The 19,090-nt window shown below is 38.6% G+C and overlaps 1 protein-coding gene across 2 annotated transcripts in view; it reads right to left on the reverse strand.

The window, feature by feature from the left end:
• Window positions 1-19,090, reverse strand: part of PLPP1 (phospholipid phosphatase 1) — a 62,718-nt gene that overhangs the window by 5,805 nt on the left and 37,823 nt on the right. For both annotated transcript variants that reach the window (XM_069000799.1, XM_069000798.1), the window contains exon 4: window positions 8,734-8,791. In XM_069000799.1, the coding sequence (XP_068856900.1) occupies window positions 8,734-8,791 (58 nt within the window). The remainder of the gene's footprint in view (window positions 1-8,733; window positions 8,792-19,090) is intronic.

Here is a 19,090-nt window from a genome sequence, read left to right on the forward strand (position 1 = left end):
CTCTATTGCTCTCTACTCCCCTACCCCGCTGTTTCTTGTGTTTGCTTCGTTCATTCCTTTTAAAAGTACAAAGGGATTTCATAAAGGCTTCTTTTTAATGGGATTAAATAATCTCCAGGGTTTTTTTCCCCTACTAACTTACTCTATAATGAAAATATGTTCTCTATGCCACACACATCCTGAACACAAATTTCTTCTTAATCTATGGTCTGGTACTTCATTTCTAAAAATTCACACAAGCCATGAAGAGAAACTCACAGCTACTTTGTGGCTTCTTGCAAGAAGCCACAGACATGAATGGAAGGGTCTCTGCTACTGGAGAATTATTTACTACTCAACATTTCTAGCATGGCTTTTGAGCGTTTGCTCTTTCACTAGAGCAGTATTAATTTACATAAACACATGCCTACCAAATTTTGAAGTACAGTGACTTATATGGACTAGATGGATTTCTGGAGGTGCAACCATGTGACTTCACAAGGAAATTTCCTAACAGCTAACATATTACATCTCCACTTTAAGGGCACAAAATTCTTTTAAGATTTACCAAAACCTACTCACTTCATCAACCAAGATCATATTTCAGATATTTAATTTCAATACTTAAAACTCCCTGGTTATTTTTCATTCAATACCTTCTCCAATTATACAAAAATTCTGTACTGCAAAATAATTTTGCCTGTTAAGGTATGGAAATCCTCCTGCACTTGTTCAAGAATGGAAGTCAAAAGGAAGAAATTTGGAGGGGGGGATTGTGGTGGTGTTCCCCAACCAAGTAATACTACTACTTGTACCAACTGATTTGTTCTGGTAAGTTTCAAAAATGGATTTTCTCCTGATACCAAAAGGCCCCAGTAACTGGATTTCCTATAGGTGTCCTGTCCTAAAGAACAGAAGCAAGGCACACCCTCCCTTTAGAGATATACCTATTTTCACTCTTACTTCTGTCTCTCCAACCCTAACAGACTCCGCATCATGAACTTAAGAGCAGAACAGTGACAAAGTTTCCGAGAGAGAAAATTCCCCTGTGACACAGAGAAATGAGAACACTTCTCAGTTTGTCCAAGTACAAGTAGTAAGAGTCTGGAGATGAAACAAAGGTGCAGAAAGTCATTTCTCATGAAATAAATCCCTACTTTGAGAGACCTAGTAGTCAATACAAGTTTTAGAAGCGAGCAAGTAAGTGGCATTTACTTTACTTAGCTTAGCATTTACCATTAGTCATATTTTACTTTGGTTTATGATGTCTGCTGGAGCACTAACGAAGAGCCCTATGACATTACTGTTCTAGGAGGCACAAAATACTGCTGTGGTTATAGTTCGTATTTGGATCCATTATTGGCTACCGTTAGGAAAGCTCATACTTCAAAGCAAGTCTGCTGACCCAAAAAGTCCCAAGAGCCACAAACCATAAGGATTCTTCCAAACCAAGAAGCTCTGAATCAGGAATGCTTAAGCACACTCAAGTCCATGTATACAAGTATGTGGTTTGCTTTGGGATTTCAGAGGTGGAGGGAGTTATGGAGCTACTGTGTATATGTGGTTTTGTTAATGAGGCAGGGGTGGAAGGAAAGGAAAGCACAGGAGGCACCAGTGTTTTGAAGTCTTCAGAAAAAACAGTCTTTGCAGAACTAATATGAAAAGACGGGGCAAAATTTTTCAGGAGACCTGGGATTAGGCAATAACAGCTGAGAATCCAGGCACATCTGTAAAATAGGAAAATTCCATTTCTACAGATATCCCAAGGACATCCTTACAGGAGACAACATCCCCTCTCCTAAGACCGTAAAGTCTTCCATTAGGAAGTTGGGCAGATGCATAGAGTGCCGAAGTAACTGTTCACCCTTCAACTCCAGTAAATACACACTGTTGCCTTTCCTTGAGGAGAGGGCAGTGCAGTAGCCACAGTACTACACACTTGCACAAGACATAGTTTGCATCTTTGATAAAAGCAAAAAATATTAAAATATGAAAATATGATCCTCCAAGAGAATGAGCAAGCTGAGACATTCAGGCTAGATTCTTGCATAATGTTATAAAACAACTGAAAACAAATGTTTACACAGGTAAGTGACCTGCCATCCCTGTTCCGGTCCCGTTCAACAATCCAGACACCTCTGCCCTGCTCAGACTAAGCAACAGCAGAGCAAAAGGCTCCCTTCAGAGATTTTCGAAGCTTTCTTTTATATCTGTAAATGTTTGTAGAATAGCTCTTCCCTTTCTGCTTGTTATAGGAAACTTGAGAGATGCTGTCATACAAAAACTTGTTTGCATAAATGCTATTACTCAAATAGCTGTGTATAAAAGTTATTCATCATATTTCAGCTAGGACAAACTCTGGAATTCAAGGAAATATAAGAAATCCAGTAAACAGTTTAAAAATTGCAGCTCTGAGCCCAAAAGAGCCACAAGATGTGCTGAGAAATAACCTGTCATATACAATCTTACATTTATGCAAGTATTACATACAAGTGCAACAGCTTATTTTATACCTGGAAGCACTGCATCTATGAATAAATACAGAGCTATAGGCATCAGCCAACAAGACACTGCCTGCAAACCAGAAACATGGATAATGTCTCTCCCATGTACTTTTAAACACAGCAGGTTCACATTTAAACAGAAAACTGTATTATGAAAGGAATACAGAGCTGTAGAAGAATTAATGAGTCACTCATGAGCTGGGCTTCTCAAAAAATTATTTAAAATAATAAAAAAAAAAGCAACTTAGACTTCCATGTCTGTCAATGAATTTTGCCTTTTTAATGAGATCACCTCCTTTTCTTAAATACATATTTATGATCCCTGGTAAATCTGCATTATTAGATGTCCTTTAGTTCTATTTTGATTGGGCAGAAAATAAAGAAGAAAGAAGCAATTGTCCAGAATTAGTTCTTCCCCTTCCAGTGAAGGAAAAGAATATAGGTCTGACGTTACTCCAATGTGGGAGTGTATCTGAGCTGCTGTTCAAACAGATGGTAGATCCATATTACTCCGAGCATATCTGATTCCCGTGTGTCAGCTCTAATGTTTGAACAGCCCTACAGGGAACTGATCGATTGGAGAGCTGAACTGGGGGGTGGGGAGGGAAATGACTGAACTAGGGAGAAAAGGCAGGGTATGTCACAGTCTGGGCCCTTTAAGATAGTTGCGTACTGTTGCCAAAGGCAATTGATGTGCAAGAGCTGCCTCCTAAGCAATGGGGATAAAGTCCCCATTGTTACTAATAACAGCTCAACTTTCAATTCAATATCAAAAGTATTATCAATCTGTCCTAAACAAATACTACTTGTCCAGTGGGCAATGGGTTTTTTGGGTTTTAATCCTCCTGCTTCAACTTGGCAGTACATTGCCAAAATAATTTCACTTCGACATAATTTTTACCACAGAGCAGGACAAACAATAAGAACATTTTATTCCATTGCAAATTGGAATACAACACTTACCTATTTTCTGATGGAAAAACCCCTTGAAATTAGTATTTTAACCTTTACTAGAAGAAGTAAAGCACTGCAACCTATTGCTTTCAGTTCAGTCCTACAGGAGCCAGTTTGTAATACTGGCATTACTACTGCTGGCCCTAACTTCCAAGCAAACCACAGAGAAATCATTTTTCTTGTTTGCTTACTATAAAAAGTCTAAATACCCATGTTAAAAGAATACGAGGAGCACATACAAACAGAAGTGCAAGTGCTTCCATACTTGAGCCGTGCAGCATGACCAGTTACCCTGTATTTTTTTAGCTCTGCTGAAAGTAATATAATTGATACTACACACAGCAGCCAAACAAAGCATTTTCAGTAACAAATGTCTTTTCATTAGTTTTAGAAGACCAGTAGTCCTCAGCTTTCATGTGGGCAGGAACACATTAAAGACTGTTCTGTAGCTCTAGTCAATAGCATTTGGGAACATGAAGAAATAGGTGCTGTGTAAACAGACATACGTAAAATACTGTATTAAAGACTGTTGTTTGAGTACTGTCTCACTAAACCTCCCATCCCAACATAAACTATTAAAATCAGAGTTTGAGAGCAGAACTTGACTGGCACATTTGGGAGCATGAATACCAAAAGCAGCCTAAAGCTTGCTTTCACTATCCTATCATCTCTCTGCAAAAGAAGGCTGTCAATCCTGGCCACTGAAACACCAGTTCTCATCTGTAATTCCATGTGTCCTTGGATACATAAAATGTTCCCAGTGACTTGCAGGAGAGCCACTCAAGTTACACTGTGCAACATTCAACATCCCTTTTCATCCCAAATCTAAGCAGCACAAACACGTTGCCATCCCCAGAATAGCAGCGCCTCTTGGCTCTGTTTGTGCAGCCCTATTCTTCATCCTGGGATAGGTGCTGGCAGGGAAGTGCCCAGGCCAGCTATAGCCAAGACTGATTCTGTTACAGCAACATAATCCTCAGGGCCACACCCATTTCTGCCAACTGCCAACAGTTGTTGTGGATCGTTCTTGCTACTGATTGCAGCATGCATTTGGCCTTTTAATTTACAATAGCTTTTTAATATACTTAGATGGAAAAGTCAAAGCAAAAACTACCTGCAGCATCTCCCCCTCCAGGGGCAAGGTGCTAGTTTCGTCACATGGAGACACAGCTAGGAGAGGTGTTCCACTACACTTGCCCTCCTGTTCTCCACGCCAAGATTAAATAGTTTTGTTGGTACAGGAGAGGCCATGCCAGCTGTTTAACTATGAAAAAAAGGAGCATCATGGGGAGAAGACAACAGAGACAATTCAGGATCCAGCATCTGTTATTAGGTCACTGGGTTCCCACATACTGTTGCGGTCAAACTCCATCTAGTTTCCACACAAAGCTGCTGTTGGAAGAAGCTCTTATCCCAGAGATAACAGCTCTGCTTGGACCCTAACTAACCCATCTAGCTCTGCCAAATGAGTCTCAAAATACACTCTCCACCATAGCTTCCTAGACTGACAGTCTGTAAGCAGGTTTTTTTCTGGGGCTTCACTCATTTTATGTACCAACGAGTTAGAAAATATAAGAAACTGTAACTTTTACCTGGAACTGGGCTGAAAACCCAAGCTTTGAACTTGTCTAGCTAGACACAACAGCTTTTTTACAGGTGCAATGATCTCTGTGGTGTGAGAACAAGTGATGTATACTGCTGCTTATTTAAACAGATGGATAATATAACTATTTAACATTCCCATGCAAAAAACAGTTAAGGTAGAGAATTTGATGACTAATACAGTGAATGGTGTTTCCATGTGTAGCCCCTGCTATGAGATGGGACATGCAGCACAGATTATGTTGAAAATTGCAGTTTTTTCTCCTGAAACCAGCAAAGCCATGCAGTCAGGACTCAGATAGTTTTGGCAATCTCCTGTAAGCAGAAGAAAGGAATATTCCTCAGCATAGTTCAGACTCTTGAAGTAATCCAAATGGTTGTCAAGTCAAAAATGCCATAGAATCACAGAATTGTTTAGGTTGGAAAACACCCTTGAGATCATTCAAGTTCAGCTGTTAACTCAGTACTGCCAAGTCCACCACTCATCTACATCCCCAGCTGCCACTCCCACGCATCTTTTAACTACCTCCAGGGACAGCAATTCCACCACTTCCCTGGGGCAGCCTGGTCCAATACCTGACAATCCTTTCCAAGAAGCAGCTTTTCCCAATATCCAATCTAAACCTCCCTTGGCACAACTTGAGGCCCTTTACTCTCATCCTATTGCTTGCTGCCTAGAAGAGACCAACCCCCATCTGGCTACTGCCTCCTTTCAGGCAGTTGTAGAGAGTTGATAAAGTCACCCCTGAGCCTCCTTTTCTTCAGGCTGAACTCCCACCTCCCTCAGATGCTCCTCACAGGACTGGTTGTCTACAGTCATGGATTCACCTGACACAGCACATGCATTCAGCAGGTAACATTTAAGAGCACACTTTCTTCACTACACACACAGACACACACCAGACTCCTCCAGCCTCTCCAGAAAGCAGCACGCTAGTGTCTGGTTATGATTAACACTGCCTCTGAGTAATGCCACATGTTAACGGCCTGTCCTGCTGATGACTCAGCCTGTGGCTGCAGGACGTGTGCAGGGTGCAGATGAAGCCAACATCAGAGTTCAGCAAAAGAACAAGCCATCAAGGGCTGCAGGTTTGGCTTGGAGCCAGAAGCAGCACTCTGCCATGTGGGCAACCACGTGTGTGTGTCTTTTCCTCACCTTCCTGCACTAGCTGTCTTTTTGAAGACATCTGCACTCAGTTTGGGTTCTTGGTATGCAGTAAGACTGTTAATCAGCAAGACAAAAACATACCACACAGGAGCCATTAACCTTCAGATGTCCCTACAATGGCCTCATGGCAGTTTCTTGATGATTAATCTTGTTATCCGACAGAAGGAAGTAGAAGTCTAATCTCCACAAAGCCTCTTATTTTTACTGGGAAATATAGCTCAGCCAGAGACAAGAAACAGGTGCAGGAACACACGGGGCTCTGGGAACTCATTGACTAATTATGGAAAAACAAACTGATCTCCAATGAAACACTTCCTGTTCAAATGTTGTTGTAGAAGAGTTAAAGGCATTTGTACCCCTCTAGTCTGAGGATGCTACTAAGCAAAGCCATGTTTTGCAGTTACTACAGAACTGAATGAACACAAGGATGGCTCTGAGCACAGCAAATATCTGAACCAGGACAGACACAAGGCCAAGATTTACGGTATTTTGAAGTGGCTTGCATAGGAGGTGTTTTGACTTGCACTTGACTTGCCACCTGTCCATGCAGGAGGTTGCCAAGAATGAAACTCATACACACAAAGCTCCAAAACAGCTAAGGTTCATAATTTCATCTTCAAGAACTTTCCAGACAAGCTCTTTTGCATGGATTCAAAAAAATATGCCACAGGCACTCCAGAAAGCATTATTCAAGCCACATGAAGTTAGTAACTTCAAAATAAAGAATTCTTTACTTTCTTGCCAAAGGCTGAATTTTTTCCAAGCCTAGTAGGTTAACTAAACAAGATTTCAAGTTGAGTCTGTTCAGGACATATTCTACTATCTTGTGTTCATCTAGAGAGTCATATTATCTAGTGTGACCTATTACCTTTTATTCAGTTAATGAGTTGAGAATTCCTTCTGACCACCAGCATTCACCCAGACTGCAGCAGAATGCTCCTTACACACATGGGACAGAGGTAAAAGCTCAGGCAGCTTCAGATCCCTAACAGATGACTGTAATCCAGTCAGTCTAAATTACAAACAATACATATTGCTACACACTACCAAGGCTTTTCTTATCTCTAGGTCTGTCCTTGTGTGAGGTGTCAATATCACATTATCACGTTGCTCAACAAAACCACATGAGAAGATGTTGGATGAGAAGGGTCTGACTGAGCCCAGAGGGGCAAATCTGTATTAGGGTGCTCTCTGTATAGCAGTAATTGCTTCACTGTACTATGGAAAGAGTGGGTTTGGGTTTGAAGTGCTATTAGAAGAGGACCCATAAAATTTTGGAGACAGCCAGTCATAATGAGCAAAGAGACTTTATTACTTATTTTCAAAAACCCAAACAGCTGACAGGAAGTCATACCATATTCTAGTCAAACCCAGGACATAAAGCTTTTACGAATTCTTTGTATTTACGTTAGATAAGACCGGTAAGCAGGGGAGAGGAACCAAACAGGTTCAGCCATAAAAAACCTGCATGACAGATCAAAACTCAACACAAAGCTTCTGAAATAGCTTTATTTTAAAATAAAGCTAAAAAATACCTACATCATACCGAAGAGCCACCCCTTTTCTGTGTGTGTAGCTGTAGGGGTTTTTTGATTAGTTTGAACAATCAGTCCACTCACTGTGGATGTTATACTATTGCCAAGAGAGTGAAAAAATTAAAAATGCAACCAAGACAAGAAAGCAAACTGAGGTCTGTAAAGATCGTGGCATGTACATGTGTTAGCAACTTATGTCCAGTACTAGAGCTTAATATTACAACTACATTAGCAACAAAATTCCATAAAGTTGTTAATGTCTTCTGTGTTACTACTTAGCAGGAGGAGAAAACAAAATCAGTCTTTCATGTTACAAAGCTTATGCTAAGAGTGAAGATAATTTGTCCTAGTTGACTTGGAACAATTTCAACTAAAATATATTAATCTGCATCTGAAGCATTTCCAAATTGATCTTACCACTAATATTTACTGTCCCCTTGCTTTCCTCACTCTTTCCTCTCTGTCCCTAAAAAATAGGGAAACATAGAAAGGAATTTGAAAATTCAAGTTGATCTGCTGTTTTGTGCTTACGGGCCCAGCTGCACTTGATCAGTGTTTAAGAATCTTGCTTTATTTTAAAATAGGCTTTGCACATTTCATTAAATCAGACATTTTATTATGGATTTTTATAATGCTTATAAATTTAAACTATTATAAACCTTATACATTTTATAAGCTTTATGATACTTTAAATGTAACTAAATTTAAGTAGCATCTTCTTTTCAAAACCCACTTGTCGCTAGGTTCATTTTAGACATGACACACAAGTCAAGTACCATATTAAGTATTCTTAGGCATATTGAACATCATTCTACTTCTTGTCCCAGTATCACCACCTTTACAACTCCTGTTGAAAAATCTTTAACTGTACCAGACAAGCATCCTACAAAAGCAATGTCCCTCCTGCAAAGCAGCCAAGTAAATATTCAATTTTTGTAGTGGGTAGCTAACAGATCTTTTGTTGTCACTTAGATGGAAAGAGCATACTTACTGCTAAGAAGAGCATGCAGTACATGGAGAATGAAGAATGGCCAGAATAAAATGATAGTCTGGAAGAGAAAAGATCAGATGTCATCAGTTTTCTTTTACAACATTCAGTCTGCAGCGATCTATATTATGCAAGTGAACTGGTAAAATGCAAACATGTCCATACTACTCTTCAAGGAGGCTCTCTAGGCACATCACACACATCTGACAACAGCTTTTGACAAACAGTACAGACTTCACTATTTAGTAGTTATCCTTTACCAGAGTTAAGTTGATCTCCACATCAGGCAGTAACTATTAGACCTTTGACTGAAGTTGGAACAGCAAGGGAACACATCTTCAAAGAGACAAATCAAGTGTCCTTTAATAGTTCATCTTGACAAATGCCAGAATACTTTAAATATAATTACTTCTTAAAATTCCTTGTCTTATAGTACATGTATGAATACAAATTACATTAATCACCCCAAACCAATTACTTGCATTTAGTCTCCATTAAGAGGCAGTAGTTAACAACTCATATCTAGTAGTTTATATTACATATGTACATACCTTTGTTAAATGCATGACCCTGATCATTTATCACTGAAGGTTAGGGGGAAAGGCAGGAATGCAGTTTATTAGCTAGCCAACTGCAAAAGATAACACCTCATCTAATATTTTTAGAAGTTATTCATACTTGGTGGTCTCATTTAAAGTGTCAACACTGCCTTCAACTCCCAAAGGCTTCTATCAGGTCCAGGCTGAAGGGACTTGACAGTTGACACTGACAGTCCAAAATTCCTTTGGCCAGGTCCTCCCCTTCACAGCTGGTTTTGTGAGGAGTCACAGCTATAAAATAAATGCCACCCACCTCTTCCAGAAGAGGAGGCAAAACGGAAAGATATTTCTAATTCAGTCTTAAGCAGGGAGATGAAAGAATTACTTTTTTCCATTTTGTGCACAGAGCCTTGTAGCAGTGCTGCTTCACAGGCCACCAGCCAGGTCTCCATGCAATTTAACTACACAAACAGAACACTCCTCCCTCAGCAGTGTGGCATACACAAACAAGGCCAGCTTAATAAAGTTTCATAGCTCACCAGACTGACCTTTACCATATCCAGCAGGTTCCTTGTTTTGGTGCCTCTGCCAGGCAGAGACCCCAAGGCCAGGGAAATTCCTGGTCAAATACATTTCTACTCTTTGGACTAGGAGTAATGAAGGCAGCTCTGACGTACAGCAAGATGAGGTTAAACACACCCATACTCAAATGTCACAAAGAAGGCAATGAAACAGTCTCGTGCACAAGTGAAAACTGCAAAACTTCCTGAAATAATTTGCACATATAACATTTAGAAACTGCATCAGAAAAAGCCTACATAGGTTTATTCCAGAGGTTTTAGAGATTTTGGTTTATGGTTGATTTAAAACACTGGCAATAGCTTTTGGTTTCAGAGGTACTAAATAAGCATTCTGAAATAAGTATCAAGTTTCACCAACTGATATTTTCCAATTAACTTCTTAAAAAGAAGAACTTTATTGACAAGGTACTATCTTCAGATGTTTAAAGTTCAAAACCATTAAGATTACACTGTAGCTAGATATCCCTTTTCCACTCTTGTACTCTAACACTTAACATGTTTGAAGGACAGGGCTCTTCAAGACACTTGTTGATTGGTTTTCCTAGTGGACTTTTGCCCAGAAATGTTATCTCAGAACGCAAAGTATGCTATTCTACAGAAGATGCAGAATAAGGAATTCCTGGCTCCTATGACAATATTTTATCCAATAGCTCTGGAGCTGTTCCTGTTGGCCATAAGATGACATTTCCCACAATTATTGAAAGCAACCCATTGCCAACTGAAGGAGTTTAGAAGACTAGTAAGTGATAAAAGGAAAAAATACCATTCTTTAAGTTTATTTTGGAATTCCTTTACCCTTTTAAAAGCATTGTTGACTACTGGTCTTTTTTGTTTCAGGAAAGTATTGGCCTAAGATAATTTTAAGAATGCCTTGTTTCAGGTTGAAGATTATGAATTTTGAATGCTTTCTTATCAGGCATAAGTAAGTACATGCTTGCAGTCATGCTGTACATGACTGAAAATATTGTGCTTAGCACCTGAAGTATTGCTGGAAATACAACTGGGATAAAGTACTGATCCAACCTGCACATCGTGCAATCCCAGTGAAATTTCTTTGGCAATACTGCTGTCTCTAGACCTCTTCAAAAAACAGCCATTACAAAAAAAAAAAATCTTGTAATCCTTTCAAACGCTAAGATTGACAATGAAAAAGTTTCCCAACAATTCATCAGCATGTAAATAATGTCTTCCCAAACCCAGGAGAATGTCACGTCTATCAGACCAGCCAAACACTTGTACAGCCCAGGCTCCTTTGTGATCCTACTGCAAGTCCTGGTTTGCCATGAGCCACCAGTAAAATGGTAGACAACTCTCCAAATCCCTACCTTTCACCAGTGAAAGAAAGGCTACATTATCCCAATAGGAATTCACACATCAGATTCCAAAACTTCCTTTTCAAAATAGTATTAGAACATTCAGTGAAACTGAAGTATCATGAAATAGAGCTGGTAAGTGCAAAGTCTTGATCTGATTGTTTCCAAAATGGCCAATTCTGACATTAAAAAAACAGCTTTTCAGAGGTCCATGTCTTTCTGTCCATCAAGACCTACCTCACAGATCTCCTCCTATGTCAGGAGCAGGGCTTCATTTTAACAGGAAAAAAGCATAACCTTTAATTACTTCCATTTGGACAATATACTATTCCCAAGTTAGAAGAATGCCTTAAGTAGTAACATAAAACCAGCTTCAGGTCTCAGCTGAGGTCTAAAGTATACTCCTAGTTTCCAATGTACACAGTAGAGCTGGACATCATAAAAAGGTCTTAAAACAAGGTAATTTAAGGGCTGTTTAGCTTTCTTGAAACTTAGTTTTGCCATTAATTTCACGTGGTTTCCAATAAAGACAAAAGTAAAGACAACAGTTTTTAAAAAGGTTGCCATAAGATTGACTAAAATTTATCACTATAGTTTATTACTGTAAGTCTGCATTTTTAAAAAATACCTGGAAAATAATCAAAGTACAAACAATCCCTACAAAAAGCATATCAGCTCAACCACTTTATTATTTTAGCCAAGATTTCTAAGCCCAGATAAGCAAGACTAAGAGAGATTGCCTTGCAGGACTTGACACTGACAACCTTCTATTACTTTCAATCCACAAGGCCAGCTTAGCCTAGGGAGCAGAGCTGAAAGGTCATGTTTCTTCACTTAGTAGAAAAATGGAACACAGCACACAGCACATAAAAGGATCCTTTGTCTTGGACTGTGGCTTACAAGAAAGAGCATGTTTTAAGAAGTAAGTTCTGCTTGGTAGTATTTTGTAGAGTGAATGATTTCTTAAGTGAATTACTGCACACTGGAATTCAGTAAACAAGCTTGATGTCTTGTCTTCATTTAATGTCTTTGTATGAACGCCTGAATGTGCAGAAATTTTAAGACAAGTGCAGGAATCTGACAGGGAAATTAATAGCCTTGGGAAACACAAGACTAGAGAACAGCTAAACACATATGGTACAGTGGAACATTAAATGGTGAGAAATTGAAGTAAATGACAGTAGAAAGAGATAAGCCACAAGAAAGGGCATCCTGTGGTGCCACAATAAACCTGGCAGAGGCTGAATGATAAGGAAATCTTCCCAAAGTAACTACAGAATTATGGAATGATCCCTTGGAGAAAAAGAGGCATCTCAGCAAAACATTATCCACACTCCCATATCAAAGCAAATAAATACACCCAACTCGATTAGCCAGAAAGTCCTTTCCATCTTCAAGCTCCCTGGATTCTCCTAGTCTGACTCAAAGCTTCCACTGACATTTGTGTTACCCATTCCATGATCTGGAGGGGAATAAATGCCAGAGTGCTGCAGCTCAGCATGCCTGTGCTGAGTAAGCCAATGCCTGTGACAAGCAAGCCACATGAAAAGTCAGTGAAATAGTCCTAGTATTTCAGTGCCATGGTTTACTAAAGTCCTAGTTCTATGCTTAAGCAGCACATTCTTTAAAGTCAATTTTCTCTGTATTCAACAATCAGCTTGTTCTCCCAGGATCCACTCTTTCCTTATGTGCTGGACTTGCACTGCTACAAGTCACAAGATCAGTGTGGGCTAAGAGGTTTGAGGACTCTGAAATTAAGCACTTCTGTTATTATTGCAAATAAAAGTTTAAATAAATACACAAGCACTTCACCCACTGAACAATACCAGGAACTACTCAGAACCTCACTTTCAAAAGACAACATTCCCAATTTCTCCACTTTCTTCCTTCTCTGCCAGTAATTATATGCACACTTCAGTACAAAGCCATACACTTACACATAGGAAAATGCTGCCAGTCTTTCCAAATCAGTAATCCTCATCTGGAAAATTTTATTGACAGGTTTTTCAACACGAGACCTAACATTTAATAGCAAGTATCTTGTGCAATTCTCTAATCATATCTGGGATGAAGGGTGGATCCACTCAGCTCTGCTTTAAGCAGTGGCAGATAGTGAGGAAACTGCCAATGCTGACATTTAATACACGATTTAATACCATGACCATGTTTTTGCAGACTTACCACATTTTTCCTTTTACAGCCTATCACACACAAATCTCCCTGCTTACCCTACTGACATAAACCCAATCTAACAGGTTCTAAGAAGAGATACGTATCTTCTAATTTCTAACCACCTTCGTAGCCACCAGCCTTTGAAACAAATGCTGCAGATGATGCAAGAAACAGGGGTATAATGTAACTTTTTCTCAAGCTCAGGATCAAGTAGTTCTACTCAGCATTAGGTACTACAGGGGCTGTCTTCACTGCTAGACTGACCAGATTCTGAAGTTGGATAAAGCTGCTGCTGGCGGGATTTGATGGGTGTTTGTTTATTTACTCTCTGAGAACTGAAGAAATTAAATGACGATACATTCAAGTGTGCAGATATTCTGTAAATTCTATTTAAACAGAAGTATTACACACTGGTGGAACAACCTAACTGAGCAATGACTACTTAAGCTAGCTATTTTCCATCTGACAGCTGAAGTTTATATCAGCAGGTACCAGGGGAATAAACCTGATTGCAAAATAACCAGTAATAAAAAAAAAAATTCATACTCCTACTGTTTTTTTCCTTTTTAAATAAGCAGCAGTCAACCTGCACATGGAACTTCCAAATTTTTTTAACTTTTTCCTAGGGAGCAAGAAGTTACTGATTCCTGTCCTTCATGCCACACACAAACATGTACATTTTGAGCTTTCAATATTCTAAAGTCAACCAAATTGCATGCTGCAATTTCCTCATGCACATTGCAAAACCATTACAAAACAAGTTATCTTTCATCAGTTCTGATTTTATCATTCCATTTAACTCAATGCAAAAAAGGAAAGTTTAACTTTCCACTACATTTCTAGTTAGCCTCCTCCAATAGAGAAGAAAATAAAAATTAGGACTTTGTTTACTTCTCTTCTTAGTATCCCATCTCAGGAAAAGAGTAAAACTGAAAACAGCAGCAAGGCATACTCAAAACAAAATTTCTGAAGACTAGTAGTTTGTTCTCACATGCACCAGATTACAGGTTCCTGTTCCATTTATTATGTCTGCATAACTTACCCACAATACTTTTTTGCTTGGCAGTAATGTCAGTTTACATAAGGGGAATGAAGAGAAAAATTATAATCTCTATTAAATCAGGGATTTATGTATTATTCCTTCTTTAAGGACCTGCTTTGAGCAAGAAGTGCTTGGCAAGTGTGCAGAACATCCTTCAGTAGATTCTTTTAATCTTTGAAGGGGAAAAGGAAAGGTGGCAGTGGGAGAACCATTCAGGGGATACCTGTTCCTGCAGTACTATTTGATTGATACAGTTATACACACCCAAAGTTTTATCTTAAGAGACTTCGTCCTCCTATTACCTTAAATATAAGCTTTGCAAACCAGTGAAATTCTGTGAATGAGAAGATGCATCTACCTGCTTGGTTGGCCACAGCTAGCTTCCAAATAATTTTCAGGATGCACTGAACACAAGGCACATATTTTGATTTCCAATGACCTTAAGCCTGATAAGCTACTGAAATGGATTTCAAGCCCAGCTTTGTCTGCAACCCACTAAAGGGCAAGAGTTTTAGTATCAGTGATGAAAATGAATGTTACCTATCACTAGACAAAAGGTCCAATTCACAGTAGGGCAAAGGAGATGTAAGATCACAAACAAGATCCAGATTGCAGAACTGCATCTCAGTTGATAAGGGCATGCTCACCTTTCAGATTCAATTCGCCCCACCACCAGTTAGTTTCTTTTCCAAAGGCAGCTCCTTTTGCTCCCAGATCAAGTATAGCCCCATTTCAACGCACACTGCCAGCCCAGAAGCTTCTAAGGCTTAAGTATTTAAAGGCATTTATTCACTACCATCTCTTATCTTCCTTCCATGTAAAATAATGTGTAGTTGCTCTGACAAAGCTACACTTCTCAGATGTGATAAATAATTTCATTAGGACTGTAAGTCTATCTTCAATAATAGTAATGGCATATGGGTGAAAGCAGTGTTTAAGGAAAAGGCTGCACCATCTGAATAGTAGTACATGTGTGGCCTTTCATTCCTTTCAAATGCCTTGGTATCCAAGCTGGTTCTGGGTTTTTTTTGGCTTTTTTTTTTGCATGTATATTTTCAGAAGTGAAAACTACTAAAGTAGCCTCCAATGAAAATTGCCTATACATAGAAATTTCAGTAGTGTAGAGCACTTCAGAGGTTGAAAGCTCCATAAAAGAAATAATCAGTGCTATACACAGCACACCAGTATGCCCCTAGTAAACACATATTAAGTCTCTGACACATCAGAAATTTCTGATTCATGATGCTGATGGAAACTGCCAGATGAGAAGTAATCCATTTAGTTATGCTTGACTCATTAAATGCCATTTGGTTTTCAACAAAGCTTTAAGAAGTTTCAAAACAGAATATTGGTACACTTTATAAAAGGCATGTAATTTTAATGCAAAATAACACTTCATTATTAGAAATACTCCCAGTAATGATGGGCAGGGAGACTGATAAGGAGAAGGAGAAACAGGTTATTTAATAGAGATAGGTTAAATTAAAGCAAATGTTCAGTCTCTGACTTAAGTTTTAAAAAATACAGAGCAAACCAATTGCTATTTAATTAAACAAGGGAAAAGAAAAGCATTCATTAAAACAGAAGTAAATAATTTATAATCCTTGGAAGTTTTGCGAAGGTTTTGTGGGTTTGTAATTTTTTTTTTTGTTTTAACACAGTTACAGTTTTGAAGGGGTACACAGAACAGACAACACAAGCGTTTCAAAGGTTTGGTTGAACTTCAAACAAAGTTATATGGGTTAGTCCCATACCAGCTGCGTGGCATGGGTGCCCTGCTACTGGAAACTGCTCAGTGATTTAACTGCACTCACAGCATGTGCAGCTATGAACACAGCTGACAAATTCCTGGCAAATGATTGGTAAAGGGCACCACCTTGGCAATTGTTTTGAAATAAACTATCAAGGTCAAAACAGTCAGCCTCAATTTCCTAAAAACTTCCTTTGAAGATTACATTTTGAGTAATGGCAGACTATGCAAAGCTTGTTTTGAGTGCAGTCAGCATGGGAGCAATACATCAACTGAAGCAGGGAGCTATTTTTTCCCTTTAGACATCTGAGTTGTAATATGAATATGTACATTAGTACAACAATTATAATTATGAACCTTGACAGCTGCTTGTTACCACAAACAGAAAACTGACAGACTGAAATTAGAGAGCTACAAATATCCAAAGTTAAATTTAACTTAAAAAGAAGTGTTTCACACACATACACATCCTTGCTAGCTGTAAAAGTCTGCTTTGGGGGCCAGCAAAGCTCAAACTGCACAGAATGCCTCTGAAGTAGCAGCCTTCTACAATATGGCATAGTATGTACCACTTCAGGTTTAAAGGTTTAATTTCTATGTACATGCTTAGTTAGATGACCAATAACCCAGGAAGAGCAGTTTCCTGGATGTATTCCTGGATCTATTTTGTCAGGAGGTCTTCAGTGTTGCTCCAAACCCAGAACTCTGAACTTTTAGGTCCCACCCCAATAACAGCACTCAGCAAAAGAAGCTAAAAAAAGTAATATCTAACAAAAATATTTAGACGTTAGTGATTGCATTATTGTGACAAAGCTGCACTGCTCAGCTAAAATGTAGTAAATACTGCATTTAAGAAAAATTTTTAGTAAACACAGGAAGCCTAAGCAGGTAGATTAAGGAGCCTTTTCACACATATCCAGGACAATTATAAATGGGAAAAAATACTACACTGTACAAGAATTTGTACTGAGGAGAGTTAGTTTACCCAATACTAAAGCAACAAGCTTTACAACAAACTGTACTGCAAACTGCAACCAAATTTAGCATCATTAGAAGGCCATTATCAACCTACATGAATATGCTGGCATTCAGTTCATCCTCTGAATACTCATACCACTGCTCTGTTCCTCCTTTATATTCACTTGTCCCATTAAGGGAAAAGATGGATTTTTGGGAACAATAAATAATGATTTTGTTCCAACTTCATTCTAAAGCTCTGAAATACTAAACCATGTTCTCAGAATTGGTTAACAACATGATTCAAACTTCAGCTACAAAAGGTCTTAAGCAAATTCCTCATAATATATACTAGAGGAGATAGCTAATGCAACCACTTTAAGTACATCCACTGCCAGTACTCATTTGCAGATCACCCACATTACTTCTATTTGTTCAGAAACAGAGGTTAAGCAAAACATGGTATGTATGCACACAAGTACTGCATGCACACACTCATAACTGCTCACACAGAAACTTGCTATCATACTTAAAACTATTTGCATGAAGGGCTAGTCTTTCAAAGGACTGTTTAGACATATTTTCACATCCTTCACCAGAAAAGATCTGGACCCTTACTTCCCATTCCCAGCTTTGCAGTGTATTGACTAAGGAAGAACATATTATGCTTATGGCCTCCCATCTGCAACTGTTCCATGTCTAAGAGCAGGACACTTAAGCACTTTACACTCCTGGAATAAAAAGGCTGCTTGGTTTACATGACAAGTATAGATCACTGCTAAATGTGTGTAACTGCCCTGCTTTCTTAAAGAGCATGAAATAATTGGGGGGTGAGATGTTTCCTATATGCATCTTTTTCCTCTAATGAATACTGCCCCCTCCACTTTCAGAAACAGAAACCTGAACTGTCTCTTCATACAACACTGCATTGTTATGGAACTAGTACCAATATTTCAGTTTCAAAAATGTGAAATAAGGTTTGGAATTGCATTCCTGAAGACTAAGTTTTACTGTATTTTTAAAAACCCCAAAAGCTGGACCCAGAAATTACCCAGGTTTGAAATTCAAAGCAGATTTTTCAATTGCAGTCCAAAAGCACAGTAAAATTCCATCACAAAGGGACATCTGGCAATTATAAAAACCCAGATCTTATATATGAATGTAAGAGAAAGTCCTCATATTTGCATCTCAAAAGAAAAACCAAAACAAGACAGCAATACCTCAACAGTACATGTTTTAAGAGACAGGAATGCCTCCAAATCTGTACTTTTAATGGGAGCTCAATAAATAAACTTCAGAGTAGAAGTTAGTGAATTGAAGGTTTCAATAAATTAAACCATATGTTGACCCTTCTCCTTTAGCTCATCATAAGGTACAGCTGGAGAAGCATAAAAACAAAATGCAAATGTGTTAAAGAAGGTCAGCAAGTAGAAAGACCTTTTCAGCCTCCCAGGTCTTCATGCTTAGTTGTACAATTCAGAGATGAGAGTCACTATCCAGCCACCGAAGATCTTACCATGATTATGTAAAAGCCACACAAGCCCATGAGTCCATGAGACATGCATGCAGTGGTGCTGAAGAAGGCAGATGATGCCATAATGAAGCTGTCTAGATACATTTTAACAGCCATGTGAAGGAGCCAGGGTGTCCCTCAGATGGTTAAAAAAATGGATCAGTATTCACAGGGCTTTGTTGAAACAGCTACCTCCACATTAATGAAATATTTAACCCATTCTTGTCAGTCACTGTAACAAGATCTCCACAGTCTTAAAGATGACGTGGACATTAATAATTATGGGGGCAAGGTGACTCAAAAGCTATACTCAAAAGGGTAGAAAATGATATTTTATAGGAAGCAAGAGAAGCGAGCATATTTATTTTCTGAAATTATTTAATCCTTTTTCTAGTGACATTTTTTAAAGTTTTTTCAAAAATAGTTTTCACCATCACTGGTATAAAAATACGTATTTCACATTAATACAAAACCATGACGAATAACTTTATAA

The sequence above is a fragment of the Aphelocoma coerulescens genome (assembly GCF_041296385.1).
Source record: "Aphelocoma coerulescens isolate FSJ_1873_10779 chromosome Z unlocalized genomic scaffold, UR_Acoe_1.0 ChrZ, whole genome shotgun sequence".
In the NCBI taxonomy this organism is placed as follows: Eukaryota; Metazoa; Chordata; class Aves; order Passeriformes; family Corvidae; genus Aphelocoma; species Aphelocoma coerulescens.